The sequence below is a fragment of the Dioscorea cayenensis genome, chromosome 8, assembly GCF_009730915.1.
Source record: "Dioscorea cayenensis subsp. rotundata cultivar TDr96_F1 chromosome 8, TDr96_F1_v2_PseudoChromosome.rev07_lg8_w22 25.fasta, whole genome shotgun sequence".
NCBI lineage: Eukaryota > Viridiplantae > Streptophyta > Magnoliopsida > Dioscoreales > Dioscoreaceae > Dioscorea > Dioscorea cayenensis.
Window position 1 is genome coordinate 6,783,677 of NC_052478.1, and position 20,089 is coordinate 6,803,765.

Here is a 20,089-nt window from a genome sequence, read left to right on the forward strand (position 1 = left end):
AGTTTTGCTTGAATCCGTTTGTCATTGAATTTTATCAGCTAATTCGATGATGCTCGAACTTTTTCATAGTTTGAATCTTACTAGAAGCCTGCTTCGATGGTTAAAGTTTGAGTTTAGAGGACTAAACTCTTTTAAAGGAGGGGAGATTGTGAGCCCCACCCCTTAATCAAATCCTAGCCATTGCTTTTATCTCTTAATCCTAGCCGTTGGTTTTACTTTTAATCTTAGCCATTGATTTTGTTTTTTTGTTTAGTTTCAAAAACCCCTAGCCGCTCTCTTCAAATTTTTTTCGGTTTTAGATCATAGGGGGGAAAAAGAGAGAGAGAGAGAGAGAGAGAGAGAGACTTGCGTCGTCTCTTTCTCTTCCTTTTGCGTGGTGGTGTCGTGACGAGGACGGGAGAAGGGTCTCATCGTCACGGATTTCATTTCACCGTTATTGTTGAGGTAAGGTTATGAGTTTTTGTTATTGCTCTTTCTTATGCTTGTTTGTGACATGTTACTAGTTAGGGTTAGGGTTTGGTGAGAATTGATTTGATTTTAGTTTGAGGATAAAATTCAGAAAGTCTCTGTTAGCACAGTAGAGATCTCTAATTTATTTCGAAGATATATAGATGGAATTTGGAAGAGATCAGAATAGAAAAATTGTAGATCGAGATTGTTTTTAGCTTACTACGAAATTTCAGAATTTTTGAAGTAGTATCCTGCAAATTATAAATTTTTAGACGCAGGTGACGCGGACAGGGGTTTCTGCTCAGCCCCTTGAACAGTTTTTTTGATTATTTTTGTAATTGTAAGTTCTTTTTTTAGATTTATATTTATATAAGAAAGTTATATACTGACGATGTTATATTTGTCTCTGCAAAAATTTCAGAATTTGTAGACATGTAAATTGTGAGATATGAGCAGATTTCTATAGGTGTGCTCAATACTATTTCAGAGAGAACATTATGATTGCTTAAACAATTTGATGGTCTCGCTAAATGGAATTTGGAGAAGAGTAATATAACAAAGTTATATATTTTTGATGTTACCTAATTACCTGAAAAAAATGTCAGATTTTTATGCATATGTAGTTTGTGAGATATAACCCTATTGGTATAAGTGTCTCGGATGAAGATGCCTAGTTTTTCTCATAAGTTTGAAATTTTTTTGATTTGGGTTAGAATTTGCAAAGCTACGCTGATTTTTAATCTTAAGGTTTGTAGGTGAGTTGGTTATTGGTCTTGACCTTGGTAATTTTGTTAGTGTTTGATTTGTTTTTTTGCATTCGTGTGAATTTTTAGAATTTGTTTACTTGTAATTCGATGGGTTATTCCCAAATTAGGACTTCCCGAGAAATACTCGATTGGTGTAAGTATTCAAAAAAATCCGGTTGTTAATCGGTAAGTATCCTACATATAAATCATATTATATGTATATACTCTAGTTTTTCCCGAACATCCGAAAAATTTTTGAGAAAAAAATAATGATTTTATGTATTTATTTATATTTTTGAATTATTTATTTATTATTATTTTTTTGGAATTATTTTTAAAGTTCCAGCTTAATGATATTTTTATTTTTGGATTAGAATTAATTGAAAGGTTTAAATATTTTTCTTTACATTTGGATTACTTAATTTTTTTGAATTCCGGATATTTATTTACTTTCCGATTAATTACTATTGTGTTTTTTTCTTTATTATCTATTCATGTTTGGATTCTATTAACTCGGATTATTTTTGATATGATAAAAATGGGATCATGTGATCGCAAATTACTTGCATTTTTGCCCAAGATGAATTTTTGATAGTTTATTGTTTTTGTGAACATTAAATATTTTGACAAAGTACTCGTAGTCCCCAAACTAACTTTGCAATAACCCTGTCACTGGGGGTTAAACACTGACCGTGTCGACATGTACTCTGATATAGAAACTATAGTTTCCCACCGCTTTCCGTCGGTGAAGAATAACGGCCTCTGATAATTCTGGCTCGGGTCACCGAGGGTAAACTTATGAGTTCTAATATTCTGGCTCGGGTCACCGAGGATAAATATATGAGATCTGTTATTTTGTTTTGACAATAGTTGTTTGGGGGACCTATATGCTTGGTTTTGACATCTGTGTTTATTTGAAATAAATTTGATTTCTGATTTTGATTTTGATAATTTATGATTTTTTGTAAATGATCCCTATATTTTTTTAGTGGGTGCTTACTGGGCTGTCAAGCTCATAATCTGTTGTTAATTTTTTTTTCAGGTTTTGAGGCCTTGTATGCCTACTTGGTTTCGGCCTTCTAGGTGTACGGCCGTTTGTCGGCGTCCCTGGTCCATGGAGTTGGGTTCGGGGCGTGACAAATTTAGTGGTATTAGAGAGATTTAGTAAAATTTTGATGGTATTAGTGTGCTAGATAGAAAGTTAAATCCCGTAGTGTTATGGAAGCTTGAACCAAGAAAGTCAAATTACAATGGGAATATATTTCCTATTAATTAGTTGCTATTGTGCCCTTCTTTTTGTCGGATTTATGTGTAGTAGAATATAGTGGGCCTTAGTTCCAGTTTTGACCTAGCCTGTAGCTTTGATTTGCATCTTCGAGCTTTTGTCTTTGATTAGTCTTCTGTTACTGCCATGGTGTTATGGCACCCTTCGAGGGAAGTCTACTAGCGACCCTCTTTATTCTTAGTAAAGAAAATCTTGTGGTCATGTACTGTTGGTAATTAATTAGCATATTTCATTAATTACCTCCCTGCATTAATTTTCTTGGACTTTCATAGTTTATGGATTGACAATCTTATGTTCCTCTACTTGCTTTTTTCTTAAACTCATTGGCTAGAATTGCATGTTATAGTATTTTTTTGACAATTTGAATTGAGGGAAAATATATTTTTGCTTTGGTTAAAATTTGTGATTTGATCTTGTAGGATTGCATTGTATTGGAAATTGTTTGATATGGCTATTTGATATAAAGAGAATAAGGGATTTAGAAATTTGCAGATATAATGATTTGAAAAAAAAATGATTAGAGTTGAGTTCTTGTATTGTTATACATTGACACATAAGTATTGTGACTTTCAAGATTTTTGATTTGAGTTGCTCGAAATTTTTGTCCAAATTCAGAGACTATGGATATAGAATTTGGGGAAGTTTAAAAACTAGAGAATTGTGGCATTTATCCATAGCTATCTACCCTGCGAAATTTTTGAATTTATTAGATGTGTATCCTAAGAGACATTCTCTTATAATTGGGTCTACTCGGATATTATCATTATGCAGGACTTGAAGATTAAATGGTATTTTTTTCAGATTGTAGAGGAAGATTTAGCCAAAGTGCATTATAGAGAACTTGTTCAATATGGTCTTAACTACTTTTTCCGTAAATATTTCTACAATTGGATGTGTATTTTTGTAAGATATTCATAATCTTGTAAGACTAACCTAGAATATAAATGTGCTAAATTGGGTGAGATTTATATTGATGTCATAATTTGAGAAAAAGCTAAGAATATTATGGAACTTGGTCACATTGTATCTTGGTGGGTCTAAATATTTTTGGAAATAGGAATCATGAGGTTTGGCAAGTTTAAGTACTCGCTATAATATCGATTTGAGGGAAAAATGAAATCAACAAAAATTTAAGGTTTGTGAATACTTGACGATTGCTAACGTAATGATAAATTTATTGCATTGTTGATGTTAGTAAGGCAAAAAGATATTTATTGAGCTAGGAATTTTTTTGTCAAGGCTACTTGTTTCCAAAAATGAGTAATGTTTTTATGTTCCTATTTATATACAAAGTGAAGTTTTTGACTTATGATTTTTTTGTTGGTTCTATTAGCCATTTGATCTCCAGCTAATGAGGAAAAAAATTATGAGTGCCCCGATATTGTTGGACTTGAGTATGTGCATAATTTTAATGTTATCCACTTTTTCATAAATGCTTGTTGGTTGTAAAATTAGATATATGATAATCATGTCTTGTGATTTAGTAGGCAACATGTATTTCCAATGGATGAGAAAGAAACTGATGCCATTTTAGTATTTTTCTAACTTGTTTGATTTATTCATCACATCCTTGGAGTGATACAGGGATTGGGAATTTTAATTGAGGTTTGTTGGATTGCAATGATGGTAATGTATTTGCGGTTTTTAAATTCTTTTGAAGTCAGATGATAACAAACACATGATAATATATGCTCAGATTGATGTTTAATAGAGGATGCCCAAGGGTATTGAATTCTATATTATGTTTGACATGAGTTTGAGACAAACCAAAGATTGGTTTATTTTTTATTTGTTACAACCATCGCCCTTAGAAGTATCATTAGTCAAGTTTTGCTTGAATCCGTTTGTCATTGAATTTTATCAGCTAATTCGATGATGCTCGAACTTTTTCATAGTTTGAATCTTACTAGAAGCCTGCTTCGATGGTTAAAGTTTGAGTTTAGAGGACTAAACTCTTTTAAAGGAGGGGAGATTGTGAGCCCCACCCCTTAATCAAATCCTAGCCATTGCTTTTATCTCTTAATCCTAGCCGTTGGTTTTACTTTCAATCTTAGCCATTGATTTTGTTTTTGTTTAGTTTCAAAACCCTAGCCGTCTCTTCAAATTTTTTCGGTTTTAGATCATAGGGGGAGAGAGAGAGAGAGAGAGAGAGAGAGAGAGAGAGAGAGAGAGAGACTTGCGTCGTCTCTTTCTCTTCCTTTTTGCGGGTGGTGTCGGCGACGAGGACGGGAGAAGGGTCTCATCGTCACGGATTTCATTTCACTGTTATTGTTGAGGTAAGGTTATGAGTTTTTGTTATTGCTCTTTCTTATGCTTGTTTGTGACATGTTACTAGTTAGGGTTAGGGTTTGGTGAGAATTGATTTGATTTTAGTTTGAGGATAAAATTCAGAAAGTCTCTGTTAGCACAGTAGAGATCTCTAATTTATTTCGAAGATATATAGATGGAATTTGGAAGAGATCAGAATAGAAAAAAATTGTAGATCGAGATTGTTTTTTTAGCTTACTACGAAATTTCAGAATTTTTTTGAAGTAGTATCCTCGCAAATTATAAATTTTTTTAGACGCAGTGACGCGGACAGGGTTTCTGTTCAGCCCTTGAACAGTTTTTGATTATTTTTGTAATTGTAAGTTCTTTTTTAGATTTATATTTATATAAGAAAGTTATATACGACGATGTTATATTTGTCTCTGCAAAATTTCAGAATTTGTAGACATGTAAATTGTGAGATATGAGCAGATTTCTATAGGTGTGCTCAATACTATTTCTGTAGAGAACATTATGATTGCTTAAACAATTTGATGGTCTGCTAAATGGAATTTGGAGAAGAGTAATATAACAAAGTTATATATTTTGATGTTACCTAATTACCTGAAAAATGTCAGATTTTATGCATATGTAGTTTGTGAGATATAACCCTATTGGTATAAGTGTCTCAGATGAAGATGCCTAGTTTTCTCATAAGTTTGAAATTTTTGATTTGGGTTAGAATTTGCAAAGCTACGCTGATTTTAATCTTAAGGTTTGTAGGTGAGTTGGTTATTGGTCTTGACCTTGGTAATTTTGTTAGTGTTTGATTTGTTTTTTGCATTCGTGTGAATTTTTAGAATTTGTTTACTTGTAATTCGATGGGTTATTCCCAAATTAGGACTTCCCGAGAAATACTCGATTGGTGTAAGTATTCAAAAAAATCCGGTTGTTAATCGTAAGTATCCTACATATAAATCATATTATATGTATATACTCTAGTTTTCTCGAACATCCGAAAAATTTTTGAGAAAAAAATAATGATTTTATGTATTTATTTATATTTTTGAATTATTTATTTATTATTATTTTTTTGGAATTATTTTTAAAAGTTCCAGCTTTAATGATATTTTTATTTTTGGATTAGAATTAATTGAAAGGTTTAAATATTTTGTTTACATTTGGATTACTTAATTTTTGAATTCCAGATATTTATTTACTTTCTGATTAATTACTATTGTGTTTTTCTTTATTATCTATTCATGTTTGGATTCTATTAACTGGATTATTTTGATATGATAAAAATGGGATCATGTGATCGCAAATTACTTGCATTTTTGCCCAAGATGAATTTTTGATAGTTTATTGTTTTGTGAACATTAAATATTTTTGACAAAAGTACTCGTAGTCCCCAAAACTAACTTTGCAATAACCCTCACATCGGGGTTAAACACCGACTGCGTGTCGACATGTACTCGATATAGAAACTATAGTTTCCCACCGCTTTCCGTCTGTGAAGAATAACGGCCTCTGATAATTCTGTCTCGGGTCACCGAGGGTAAACTTATGAGTTCTAATATTCGCCTCGGGTCACTGAGGATAAATATATGAGATCCGTTATTTTTGTTTTGACAATAGTTGTTTGGGGGACCTATATGCTTGGTTTTGACATCCGTGTTTATTTGAAATAAATTTGATTTCGATTTTGATTTTTGATAATTTATGATTTTTTTGTAAATGATCCCTATATTTTTTTAGTGGGTGCTTCATCGGGTCATCAAGCTCATAATCTGTTGTTAATCGTGTTTTGAGGCCTTGTATGCCTACTTGGTTTCGGCCTTCTAGGTGTACGGCCGTTTGTCGGCGTCCCTGGTCCATGGAGTTGGGTTCGGGGCGTGACAGTTTTTTTGCATGCTAATCTGATTCTTGTTGTTTGATTTAAAGGTTGGATTTCTACAGAGCAAACGGAATCAATGTGTTCTTAAGACTACAACTGTTTGATAACTTTGCGATTATTGTTTTTTTTTTATGCATATGAAGTGTTTTATTTTTTATTATTATTAATGTTTGGAGAGAGAGAGAGAGATGTATTTATGTAGGGAATTTTTATGAGGGTAAAGGGGGTGCTTGACCAATGATATATATATATTTAGAGGATGATGGAAGGCATAGTTAGAAGCATCCGCTCTATTTACCTCTCACTTTCTCCTTATTTTATTTTTGTAAAAATAACAATTTCTTAAAAAATTAACACCGAAAGTAAAAAAAAAAAATAATGTTTGGAACAAAGCAAAAATTTATTATTTTGATATTTCACAAATTGATTCATATAGTATAAAAAAATTTAAAAATTTATTGTTTGGCCCCGTGGTTTTTATAAGCTAGGATAAAACATGTATATATATATATATATATATATATATAGGGAAAACATCATCTAAGTAAGTCCCTAGATTTGAAATCTAGGGACGTTTTAAATCTAAGCCGTTGGATCATCATCCGATGGTTGATTGATTATATAAACACTGTACACCTTTTTTTAATGTTCATGATCACTGTACAACACTGTAGAATGCGGTTTCTACTGTTCATAATGATAAGAGCCGTCAGATTTTCATCCGATGGCTACTATGGACATCCCTAGATTTGAAATCTAGGGACGTCCCTAGATGATGGATTCTCATATATATATATATATATATATATGAAAAATATTTATAAAATTCTATTCTTTGGCCCCTTAGTATCCCTATAGATTTTTTTAAAAAAAAAATCTATTATCTGATAGTCTTACATTAAAAAAAAAATTTAATGATTGTATCCCTATAGCATATACCTCTTTTATTTTTTTATTTTTGTTGTAATTAGATTTGCCAAACAACAATGTCGTTCAACTAATCTGACTATATATTTTCTTTAATTAACCTCAAAAACTTTGACTATATTATGAGCATTCATTAAAAAAATTTACAAATAAACAATTCTAGTTTTTTTTCTACTTCTAGGGCACTAATTTTATGTATTTTTTTTATTTTCTTTTACAAGTTTGTGCTTAATCTTCTATGTCTATTTCTTCGTTTTCCTTACCGTCTGATAGATACAATGTACTGTCTTTCTCTCTCCTTATGTAACCAATTTTAGGGTTTGACATAAATATATATCTATATTGTTCAGTGTGACACATCCAGGTGGGAGAGAATTCTCTTGGGACATCAAAAAGAGAAAATTTTGTTGATTAATTAGTTGATGCTTATGATTTTTGTTTTCTTTCTAAAATTTGTTTGTCTTCTTATGTGATGTGCGGTCTTTTTCAGCAAAATTTTATTTGAATAACTCTTTTACTATAAAAGAGTTGCATTTTATTATTATTCGAAATTATAAAGACTAAAGTGAATAAAAAAAATGCCATTATATATCCTTAACATTACATTATCATTCCTAGAAGTTTGGGTGTTCATTTTACATGTAATAATACTTTTTTGTAATGACTATTTTTTCACTCCCAATGTTTATTTATCAAAAAGAGATATCATTTCAATATTGAGTTTGATACCATGTTTTTTTTAGGAAAATCAAAATAAATAAATAAATAAATGATATTTAGAAAATATATATATATATATATACTATAGAATATTTTACAAATTCAAAATTTTCAAATTTAAATACTATTTTATTATAGTTTTAAATGATATTTTTGGATTTTAACATGATATTAAATTTAAAATTATGGTGTAAGGTTTTAACATGGATGAATTGTCATATATCCAAAAACTAGTTTTTATTTTAATTTGACGTGATATTTATTTGTTTATATGTGATTTATTTTTGTAAGAAAGTTTTTAAAATTGGAAAAGCTTCACATTACATATTCTATAAAATACTTGCTTAATAATATTAAAAAAGGACCATGGTTTTTGGCCTTTGTAGTTTGGATTAATAATAATTAATATTAAATTTCAACAAAATTTATTACATACTCGGAGCAACATGTATATTTTGCATTTACTTTTTCTCAGTTGATTTATTAATTCATTTGCTTGAATTATTATGAAATACCCATTCGTGGGCCGGCGCTTACCACTTTTATATTAAAAAAAATAGTTGAAGGACATCATCTTTTATTTATTTATTTATTTATTTATTTATGAATATTAGTATTCAGTGGCCCAATGCATGACCTCCATCACTGACTTCGTCAATAATATGAAAGAGACGTTGATCCTGCACCTTCACCAATCAAACTCATCACTATTATTATTATTATTATTATTTTTGTCATAGTGTAATTTAAGGGCCACATATGGCAATAATAATGCCCAACGTACCATTGCCACACTGTCACACATCTGATCCAATCTACTTAAAATATTACTCAATAATCAATCAGACAACAATATATTTGTTTAATATTTTCAATAGAAATTTTCTGACATATATTTATCATTGAAAATTATAAAATTTATTTGATATATATATATATATATATATATATATTGATGAATGGACGACAAACAGGCCATCTATTTAAAGGATACTCAATGGACAGTTAGGTATGAAAATTAGTGAATTAATTGATATATATTTGTAAATTATAATTAATTAAGGTTTTTTTTAAAAAAATATGAATAAACTATTTAGATCAGCGAGAGACAAACAAAAGTACAACTACCACCAGATATGATAAGAAAAACACAACAAAAGAAGAACAACAAAATAAAACAATAACCAGTTGGGAGCAAAAGCCCTAAAAAATACATCAAACTCTAAACCTAGCTAGCTAGTCTATGTTTGGGTTATAATCCATATCGATAGACAGGGTTTTGTCTCTTCAGAATATATATAAATAATAATAATAAATTTTATATTTATAATCGTCAAAGAATATTTACATATTCACCCATATAAAGTTCATATTTCCATATATGGTCGTTTAAAAGTTTACAATTGTATACATGCGTAATGATCCATGACCTCATAATGCTAAAATTGAAACTATATCTCTAATTTTAAAATTTTAAAAAAAAAAGAAAAAACCATCTTTAAATAACTCCATAGCTTAAAGAAGAAAATGCCCCTCATATAGTAGTGAGAAAGAGAGCTACCTTATCGACATTAGCCATGGCCAACCATGAGCAAGCTCCTGCTCACATCCTCCTCATCCCTTTCCCGGCTCCCGGCAACATGCTTCCATTACTGGACTTAGCTCACCATCTCTCAACCAAACCCAACCTCATCTCCATCTCCATGATCACCATCACCATTGTTGTCTCTCCAAACACTCTCCCTCTCCTCTCCCCTCTCCTTTCCACCTCCTCTTCCATCCACCCTCTCATCCTCCCCTTCCCCTCCACCACCACCATCTCCGAACCTCCTCTCTCCTCCTTCCTATCCATCTCCCACTCCCTCTCCACTCTCCTCTCTCCCATTCTCCAATGGGCTCTCTCCTCCTCCCCTCCCTTAACCACCATCATCTCTGACTTCCTCCTTCCTTGGTCTCATCATCTATCTCAACAACTCTCCATTCCAAACATTGTCTTCTGCCCCTTCTCAGCCCTCACTGTCTCACTTGCTCACAGCTTATGGAGAACCATGCCTGAACGTGACCTTCCTGACAGTCCTGATTCTCTTGTCTTCCTCCCTGACATCCCTTCTTCTCCTTCTTACCCTTGGTACCATCTCTCCTCCATGTTCAAACCTCAAAGAGATGGAGATCCACTCCATGGTTTCATAAAAGAAGCTCTTCTCAAAAATATTGACAGTTGGGGCTTCATCTTTAACACTTTCTCCGACCTTGAAGCTCCATATTTGGACCACCTCCGGCGAGACCTCCGCCGAGTCTTTGCAGTCGGTCCGATACGTCCACTTGAGCATGCACTGCCGGCGGATGATAAATTGATAGAATGGCTTAACACCTGTGACGACCGGTCGGTGGTTTACGTGTGTTTAGGTCCTCAGACAGTGCTAGCTCCGGCGCAGATGGAAGCCGTGGCGGCGGCGTTGGAGCTTAGTGAAGAGAGGTTTGTGTGGTGTGTGAGAGGGCCGGGAGTGGAGCCGGAGAAGGAGGTGGTGGTGCCGGCGGGGTTTGAGGAGAGAGTGAAGGGGAGAGGGGTGGTGGTGGAGGGGATGGTGGCGCAAACGGCGGTGCTGGAGCACAGGGCGGTGGCGGTGTTCGTGACGCACTGTGGGTGGAGGTCGGTGATGGAAGGGATGGCGGCGGGGGTGAAGATGATGACGTGGCCAATGGGGGCGGACCAGTATGTGAATGAGAGGGTTGTGGTGGAGATGGGGATGGGAGTTAGGGTTTGTGAGGGAGTGGATGGAGTGGTGAATGTGGAGGAGATGCTGAAGAAGGTGATGATGATGGTGGGGAGGGAGAGGGAGGAGGAGGAGGTGGTGGTGGTGGAGCTGAAAAAGAAGGTGGCGGCGGCAGTGGGGGAAGGGGGGAGCTCGTCGGAGGACTTGGAGAGGTTAATGGAGGAGCTCTGCTCGTTAGGGAGGAGGAAGACATAGAGGGTGATACATGGTGGTGTTGCATGCATGGTGAATGAGTTTAGGAGCGGTTGGTTTGTGGTAATAACATATTATCACGAGATTATCATAATAATATGAGTGAGAATGTTATATGATTGGGAATATTATGATAATTTAATATAATTATGTTCGATTGAGAACTCTTATTATCGGTAATAATTCATTACCGTATTTAGTTGTCATAATAATTAATTTGTTAAAATATAAAAAGTTATGAGTGGTAATCCAAGATAAACACTAAATTTGGTGGTAATAGGATTACTACTTTCTTGGTAATATTTATAAATTGGTAATGTGATATTATTTTCCACATTACCACCGGTGTAATGCTAAACGTAGTAATATTTTCATATTATCATGTAACACGTGGTCATCTTTTTATATTACCGCGAACCAAACGGACCCTTATGATTAATTACGGTTTGTTATCGGTGTATTTGAGAATAATTTCATGCATTGCATGTATGAGGAATGAGTTTGGAGTTAAGGTTTGTTATTACTTATTGGCGTATAATGTGTTTGGGAATAATTTCATGTATGGTATGATATGACTTGTTTTATTAATAAATTAATTTTAACCTTTTACTGAGACTATTTTTTGGCACAAATATACATGGATTTAATTTTTTACAAATAAATATTTTTTAAAGGGACGTTTACCATAATTAATTTTATTAGTGGAAATTGCCAAAAAAACCCTTTAAGTTTGTAAAATTGCCAAAAACACCCCGTTAGTTTTGCAATCCCCAAAAACCCCCTCCTTTTAAAGTCTATGTTTTTCAAACCCCCAAACCCTGTAACGGATGTGAACGGAGTGAGTTTCAAATTTTTTTGGACGAAAAATGCCCTTGCATGGGGAGTCGTGGGCATGCACCATCTCGGCGATTTGAGAGGAAGTGGGGGTTTTCCGTAGGGTAACCCCGAGAGACAATTTATTGGAGCCAGTTTAATTGCTTTTTCTCAACTCACGTCTTGACTTTTCCATTTCGAAGTCGTCTCCGAAGTTGTCTCTACCGTGAAGCCTCTGTAATTGGCATTTCATCGACTTTTTCCCTTTCCACCCGAGTATCTCGAAGGAGAAGTCCCCCAGCGACTAGTTGGCATTTCATCGATTCTGCAATCTAAGGTATTGAGTATGGTTTTATGTTAACTGCTCATTCTAAAGAAAGATTTTTTTCGGTTTTGTTTTTGTGCTCCTGTTTTTTTGTTGGAAGATATTGAAGTCTGCAGGGGATTTCTCGGTGGGGTTTTGTTAGTCTGCAGGGAGATTTCTCGGCTAGGGTTTTTGTTTTGTTTTTGCATTTTCGTATGTATACACTATCGAAATAGTTTTTTTCGATTGTTATGATTTGTGTAATATTTATAATGTACATTTCCCGTTTCGTTTGATATGGTTGCAATTTTACAAATGAGGTTGACGTTTAAGAAATGAGATGTTACAGTTTAAAATTTGTTGTCTCTGTTCAAGTATTCTCGTCTCATTTAACAAAAATGGGTCTCGTTTAACATTTTATATCTCTCGTTTAATAAGCGAGAGTTTACTGGTTTAAAACCTTATATTTCCGCTTAAACTTTTGTCAATCTGCATGTTGAATGTGTTGTTATTATCGCGAGCTTTGTGATTATGGCGGTCGACCCTAGTTAATGGGCGTTGCTATTTGACACGGTTGTGGAGACCTTAGGCGAATTGAAAGCTAACATGACCCCTCGACATCTGGGGAGATTATTCGAAGGACACCGTTTGCGCGTTATTTGAGTGGAAGCCATATACCAAGAGAGGGCCCTTCTTGATTCTCTTTTGCAAAAGATACGATGGTCGCACCAATAAATTCGAGGATCGGGGAAAAGCTCGCTGAGTTTCGAGACCTCAAGATGTGGCCCTCGTTCTTGGTCTGCGTTGCGATGGCGACGCAGGTGGTCTTTCGGAAGAAGAAAACCCGGTCGGTTCGAAGGGCGGTATCTATCAAAGACCTCACGAGAGCACGGAGACTCCATCAAGAGCACTGCGGTGCAACTTGTTCGACGAGAGGGAGAAGAAGATAATTTTTGTCAAACTCCCGATGGTGTACCTCGTGGGGGACGATCCTCTTCCCAAATACATCATGCTCGGTTCCGAGCGGATCGTTGATTACGTCGATGATCTACCGAGCCCATGGGGGCGATCACGGCGTAGGGCGCGAGCGACGCTCAAGTGGCTTATGGAGGATATTCCACAGCGGCCGCCCGAGTGCAAGATAGATCGCTGGGAAGAAGACCAACACGAGAGTGCATTAAGAGTTGCTCGGTCACGCTTAACGTCGGTTTTATGAGTGGCCGGAGCGGGAAGAAAGTCCGTTTCGACGAGATCCCAGGATCGTTTGTGCTACGGTGAAAGTACTTACGGGAAGCAGCGGCGGTGAAAAGCGAGCTTGTCATCGCTCGATGGAAAAGAGGTAATAAATCATGGACAATGTTTAACATAAGTCTTTAATGTTTAAACATTTTTATTTAGCGTTTAACTTTAGTATTTACCGTTTAACTATTATTCATACCGGTTTAAATATTTTTGTTCTCCGTTTAATTATATTCTATAACGTTTAAATATATAGTTTTTTTATAGTTTAAAATGAATGATCTCATTGAAATTGTTTGGTTTACATATGTTAGTTTCACGAGTTTGGTTCCGTGAATCTTTGAAGAAGAAATATTTGTTGGCGCCAACCGAGCGGATGGATGCCATTGCTCGGGAACCACTTGCTCGAAGGCGGGATGAGAGGGCGGCCTCTATCGATGCTTGTGCCCGGACGCCGTTCTCCTACTTCCGACCCACCGCAGCGCCGCGATTCCTCGGCCCGAGAAGCCCTCCCCCTACCCCGGCGATTGCAACAACCCCCTACCACGACAGCGAGCGGTCCCCCGACCATGGCGGCCCTCCGGCCCGTGGCGGCCCCACCCGGTGACATTAGGGCGAAGATGTCACCGCAACTCTTATGCGGGCGTGCGGATATTGATGACCGAGGTTTTCCTCGGCTTGTCGCTCGTGTGGAGCGCTGGAAGGGCGTTGCGACCAGTGCGCCATCCCTCGAAAGACTGAAGCACCCGGGGACGAGCAGGCGTCGAATTTGGCGACGACGACATCATCGGGAAGGTCGTTCAAAGGCGGCCACATTCGAAGAGACTTGCGAAAAAGAGGAGAACAATCTGCCTCTGTCTCCGCTGCCGGTGACGATGAAACAATAGCAACACCATCGGCGGTGATCGTCATTCTTGAGTGCATCGCCGTTGATGACATGGCCATGACGGTGGAGGACATCGTAGATGATGTGGCCGTTGCTTGCGGTTGAGAAGGTCGTTGACTCTCTTCTCGATGAAATCGTCGACCGGTGGAGCCAGTTTTGCCGAGATGCGGCATCGAAAGATGGACACGATCCACGAAGGTCGAGAACAAGTTAAGGGTGTGTCTCCCCGATGATCTTTGTTGTCATGGCCACGGTTGAGAAGATCGTCGAATCCGTTCTGCGTGGCCGTGGCCGACGATCGCATGACCAGCGAGGACACAATCCCACCACAACAAGAACCATGTAAGGAAGTGTACTGCGGTTGATCTTTGTCGCCGTCGTCCCGCGTCGAAGCCGGACACAATCCCACGACAAGAACAACAATGTAAGGATGTGTGCCGGTTGATCTTTGTCGCCATCGTCCCGCATCGAAGGAAGATCTTTGATGAAGACCCCGACCGAGCAGCGAGAGAGATGATCGAAGGCCAATCGAAAAAATTGGACCCGGAGCGGCTCGGAAAGCTTTTATTCGAAGAAGAAGAAATGGGTTGGCTCGAGTCGTCTTAACAAATCTGACGAGGAGTTGATGAGGATCTTCCTCAGCTGCTCTATGGGACGGAGTAAGTGTAACGTTTTTATGATATTGTTTAAAGGGTTTCTTATAGTGTTTAACTATTACCTAATAGTGTTTAATACCATTATGTTATCATTTAAGTTTTTAGCCTTACTGGTTTAATTATATATAATATCATGTAACAATTGATAATATCATTTAAATATTTACTGATATGGTCTTCTAATATACATTGTCGTTTAACCTCGACAGCTATCGTGTGGAAGAATGACTATTTGTCGACTTTCACTGTGACGAGGTTATACTGCTGCTTGAGGGGAAGGAGATGGTCGCTGATGATGTGATGGGCGCTTTTCGTATGCATAATACAAAAAGTCGTGAGCGAAAAGCCGTATCCTTACAAGAAGCGCCTCCATCATCGAGACCGCTTCTTGTTGTTTATGTCAAAGCGAGGACGGCGCACATGACACAATTATGGCTATGATCGGGGATGCTTTGTCTGCAACTGCATGAAGTTAATTGTCAGTCCTCCCGGATAATCATGAATGGCCACTTCCATGTACGTCGTCACGGACGATGATAAACAAGAATACGAGCGTTATTCTTCGTGTCAGAGTGCGATAAGGGCAGCGTTGGACATGGTAAGTTCTTTAATTATGTCCGATTAATATACATTTTGGTATTTAAATCGGTATTCTAATCTCGACTTGCATATCTCGACAGTGGAATCTATTCGACCTTTGTGTCGATATGGAGTTAAGCGAGTCGGCGACAGCAAAGTACCCGCTGCGTGCGACACGAAACCCCACGCCAAAAAAAACAAGGAAGCGTCGATTGCGCCGTCTACGTCATGCGGTTTATCGAGCAATTCTTGTGGGGTGAGAAGTTACGACTACTGCATGACGGGCGTTCCTTACCTCGGATTACGGTATGTTACCCGCATACTTAAGGAGGGAGGCGGTAGGCGTCCAGTGACAAAGGGGGTCAGTCATGGCGGGTTAAATTGCATTTTTGAATAACATGTCTTGTATGTCGATTGTCGATTTTGTTTTCAAATGTAAATCTGGACAAATTCAATTCATTGTTTTCGTGTTCGAAGAACATGACTTGTATATCTTAATGTAAAATTTTTGTTTGTTTTTGAATTGTAAAAGCGGGTTAAATTCCATTCGGTTTTATTTCATTGTTTAATTTACGTTGTAATTGTGTACATTTCACTTTCATTGTTTAAATATAGTATATATCGTTTAAACATCGAGTTTTTAAATATTTCAAATTACGGTGTACCCGTTTAAAAATAACACTTTCTCTGTTTAAATAAATGCACTCATTGTTTAACTAAATATGGAAAGTTGCCCATCAATACACAATTCAATTCATTGTTTTTTTGTTTTCGAAGAACATGACTTGTATATCTCAATGTAAAATTTTTGTTTGTTTTTCAATTGTAAAGGCGAGGTTAAATTTCATTCGGTTTCATTTCATTGTTTAATTTACGTTGTAGTTGTGTACATTTCCGTTTCATTGTTTAAATATACCATATATCGTTTAAACATCAGTTGAAATATTTCAAATTACAGTGTATCCGTTTAAAATAACAATGTCTCCGTGTAAATACATTCAATTCGTTGTAAATACACAATGTTTCTACGTCAGTACGTCGGTTTATTAACAATGCCTAGTCGGCGGCAGTTTCATTGCAAGATCGTCGATTGTGACCGGATCCTTGGCGGCGGGCTGCGATGTAACTCGCGGACATCAAAGCGCTTGCGACTCGATCCTCTTTCGTCTAGGCCGCCCGGTGCCTTCTAATCGCGGCGATGCATAAGCGAAGCTCACGATTTCCGTCTGAAGGCACATCGTCGTCGGGTATGGGAGAATATAGCTTCCTTGTATGCCGGTTTGTAATTGTCGGCGGTGAAGTACCCGCTAATAAATCGATGTACGTTGGTGTGCATCGCATTATTCTTTGCGCAAGCATGTTTGCAAGGGATACCATAAACTTGCCACCTCCGACATGAACAAGTTACGATGGCGAGATCCACGGAGATTCTTTGCGTTGGTCGATCGCCCGTAGCGATCATCGACACAACGACCAACCACGAAGATTTCGGTCGTCCTCAATAATGATCTCTAACCCGAATGTATGTACGGGCATAAGTAGGTCTCCCATTTGGTCGCTTGCTCACGCCTGGGTTACATAACATGCGCATCAACTTGAACACGGCAAATAAGGTTAAACAAAGGCGTTGATGGTTAAATAATTCGATCAACATGTTTAAACATTATTGTAATTAAATAAAGCGAAATGATTAATATTTAAAAGTCGGGAAAAGTGTAATTAAACAAAGATTGAGAATGTTTAAAGGGTAATACTAAATGTTAAGTGTAAATCAACATTCGCGAGACCTTATGGAGTCGACCATTTTTAAAGTCGTCGGTAAATGGCGAGCTTCCTTGATCCAAGCATTGAGCGACTCGCGACGTTCGAATACATCTCACCCCAACGATCACCTCCGAGCAGATAATTCGACCCGATGTGCCATATCCGATTTATTAATCAACCGAGTGATGAGCTTTCGGGTGATATGGCTGCGGTTCATTCACGGTATCATCGAAATCTTTGGCCGTGGATGCCCACGCAATCTGGAAGCATATAGACCCGAGCACTCCTCCCTCGATGCCTTCCCAAGTCGACATTGGCTTTTCGTAAAATTGGCCTCCAGAATGTCGAGAGGCGATGCAGCGTGGCGAAGAAGGGAAGACTCTGCAATTACGCTCACAAGGCCCTTGGACTCGTCCGACATGAAGGTAATTATCTCATGATAATCTCCACCTCGTATAAGGCATCGCCCTAACTTAGATATGAACCAAGTCGATTGGCGTCGGTCTCGTTGTCGACTATACCGAAGGCGACGTGGAAAAAAACCATTGTTACCATCTTTCCTGTGGCGCCCGATGAGTGTACCCGATATTTTTCCAAGGAGGTGGGTACCATCGAGAAAGCAATGACCGCAAAGCCCTCTTGAATCCTGACAATACACGCGTATGAAAGAAAAGAATGCCGCGTTTAAAAGCGATCGCAGTCTCTCTCCACGATCGCCCTGCTGCTAGGGTTGTCTCGACCGCCTTATCCACATACCAAAGAAAGCGAGTCATAGGCGGAGATATCACTCTGAGTCGAGGACCACCCGGGCATCCTCTTTTTCCCAACCAAGCACTGCTTGTATGGTATGTGGACACCATGTTCCCGCATAGCATGTCCTCACGAATGTCGATGGCCTTGATACGAGGGGACGGTCCTTGAGCTTCGAATCACTCGTGCGCTAACCCATTTTTGGGACGCTTTTCGGATGTGGCGTCGAACCTATGCCACCACCGCAAGTGTGTGACGGGTTGATTGTCTTGATTCGAAAGTATTTTTGTTATACTCTTTTTTGATGCGTGAAGGTGCCAACGACAACCATCGGCACGCATTCCGCGATCGCCCGATGTTTTTCGTTCTTTATGAATTTGAAGTCAAAAATTCCTTTTTGATTGCATGATTTTGAAGTACATCCCGAAAATGTTCGACACCGTCAAAAGCGTTGACCAATATCCAACGACAACACTTGAGAATGATCGGCGAGGAAGGAAGACATCCCACGCCGTCGAGGTCGCCCATGGGGATGAATGGGAGCACTCGCGAATCGAATTCTGCCAAACCACTTGATCGTATGAAAGATCAATATGTTAAGCGGAGAATATAATGTTTAGCGATAATGACAATAGTTAAGCGTTAAATTAAATACTTAAACAATTAACTAATAACGTAAAAGGACTAGTACGATATGTTAACCCGTTGACGGACGTATTTAAACAATAATGACCCCAGAACCCTGGAATAATTAAAAAGAAAAAGGAACTTACTGACGAGTAAACCTCGTTTTTCATTAGGATCCGACAATGGCACATTTTTACGCTCTCGACGACAAGATCAACTACAGACACATTTGAAGATGGAGTGGGACGTGACATCATCCGTGGAAGTCGACATCGCTTTTCTATTAGGCAAACCATTTTTATATCCATCTGGGTGTGATGAACTTAACCCCGACAAGAGAAACTTCGAGACCCCATCGCTCACATATCTCATTAACACCAATTCCCAGAAGTCCGAGCCGTGAACATTAGCACTCTTCCATCCCCGTTGAATCTAGCAATACCACAAAAACTCTCCATAATATATCGGTTGAAAACCAAATCGTACAAACCAAATGAAATGAAGAACAAAACGAAGACGACGAAGAAGAAGTAGAAGATGTAAAGAACAAAGCAGGATCGAGAAGGCAAACAAAAAAAGTGCACGATTGTATGCATAGAGGTTAGACTAGACGTGATGTGATTGGGCGGTATTTTTCCCTCCATCCCAAGGGCATAAAGGGAAATATATGTCATTGTCGCGAGGAAGACATATTGTCATCGTTCGAATGAAAGTTCTCAACTCAACATGAGTCTCCGTATAAGCGTCAAGCTTTTTATGTTTAAAGCAGATACATATAGTGTTTAAAAATAACGGTTAACTGTTTAACTAAAAGTCTATATCATGTAAATAATATGTTATTGTTTAAATTGAATGCTTTTCAGTCGACATCAGCGTTGCTAGATGGGTACCTCCTGAGTCATTTGTTTAAACATATTTACGTATTTTTCTTAAACACCGTTATCATTGTTTAAAGAGTAACTTGAGTATTGTTTAACTTTTTCTATTGTTTACCCGTTGTCATTGTTTAAAGGTAACTTTTCTTAAACACCGTTGTATCATTTAAAGCGTATTTCACGTATTTTTCTATTGTTTCAGATGGCGTTCTTTTGTTTCCCACATTGTTTGTTTTTACTAGGTCTATGTTTAAATTTCGAAGTTCGCGATCAAATAGATTGTTTCGTTTTTATTTATAAAGATTTACAACATTTACAACGTCAGCGCTCGGGACTTTGGACACTCACGACTCGACCC

The 20,089-nt window shown here is 37.3% G+C and overlaps 1 protein-coding gene across 1 annotated transcript in view; it reads left to right on the forward strand.

The window, feature by feature from the left end:
• The first annotated feature begins 9,834 nt into the window (after positions 1-9,834).
• LOC120267220 (UDP-glycosyltransferase 89B2-like) overlaps positions 9,835-20,089 on the forward strand; it is a 12,441-nt gene continuing 2,186 nt past the window's right edge. Inside the window, exon 1 of the mRNA XM_039274911.1 lies at positions 9,835-11,082. Coding sequence (XP_039130845.1) covers positions 9,850-11,082 — 1,233 coding nt within the window. The 5' untranslated portion in view covers positions 9,835-9,849. The remainder of the gene's footprint in view (positions 11,083-20,089) is intronic.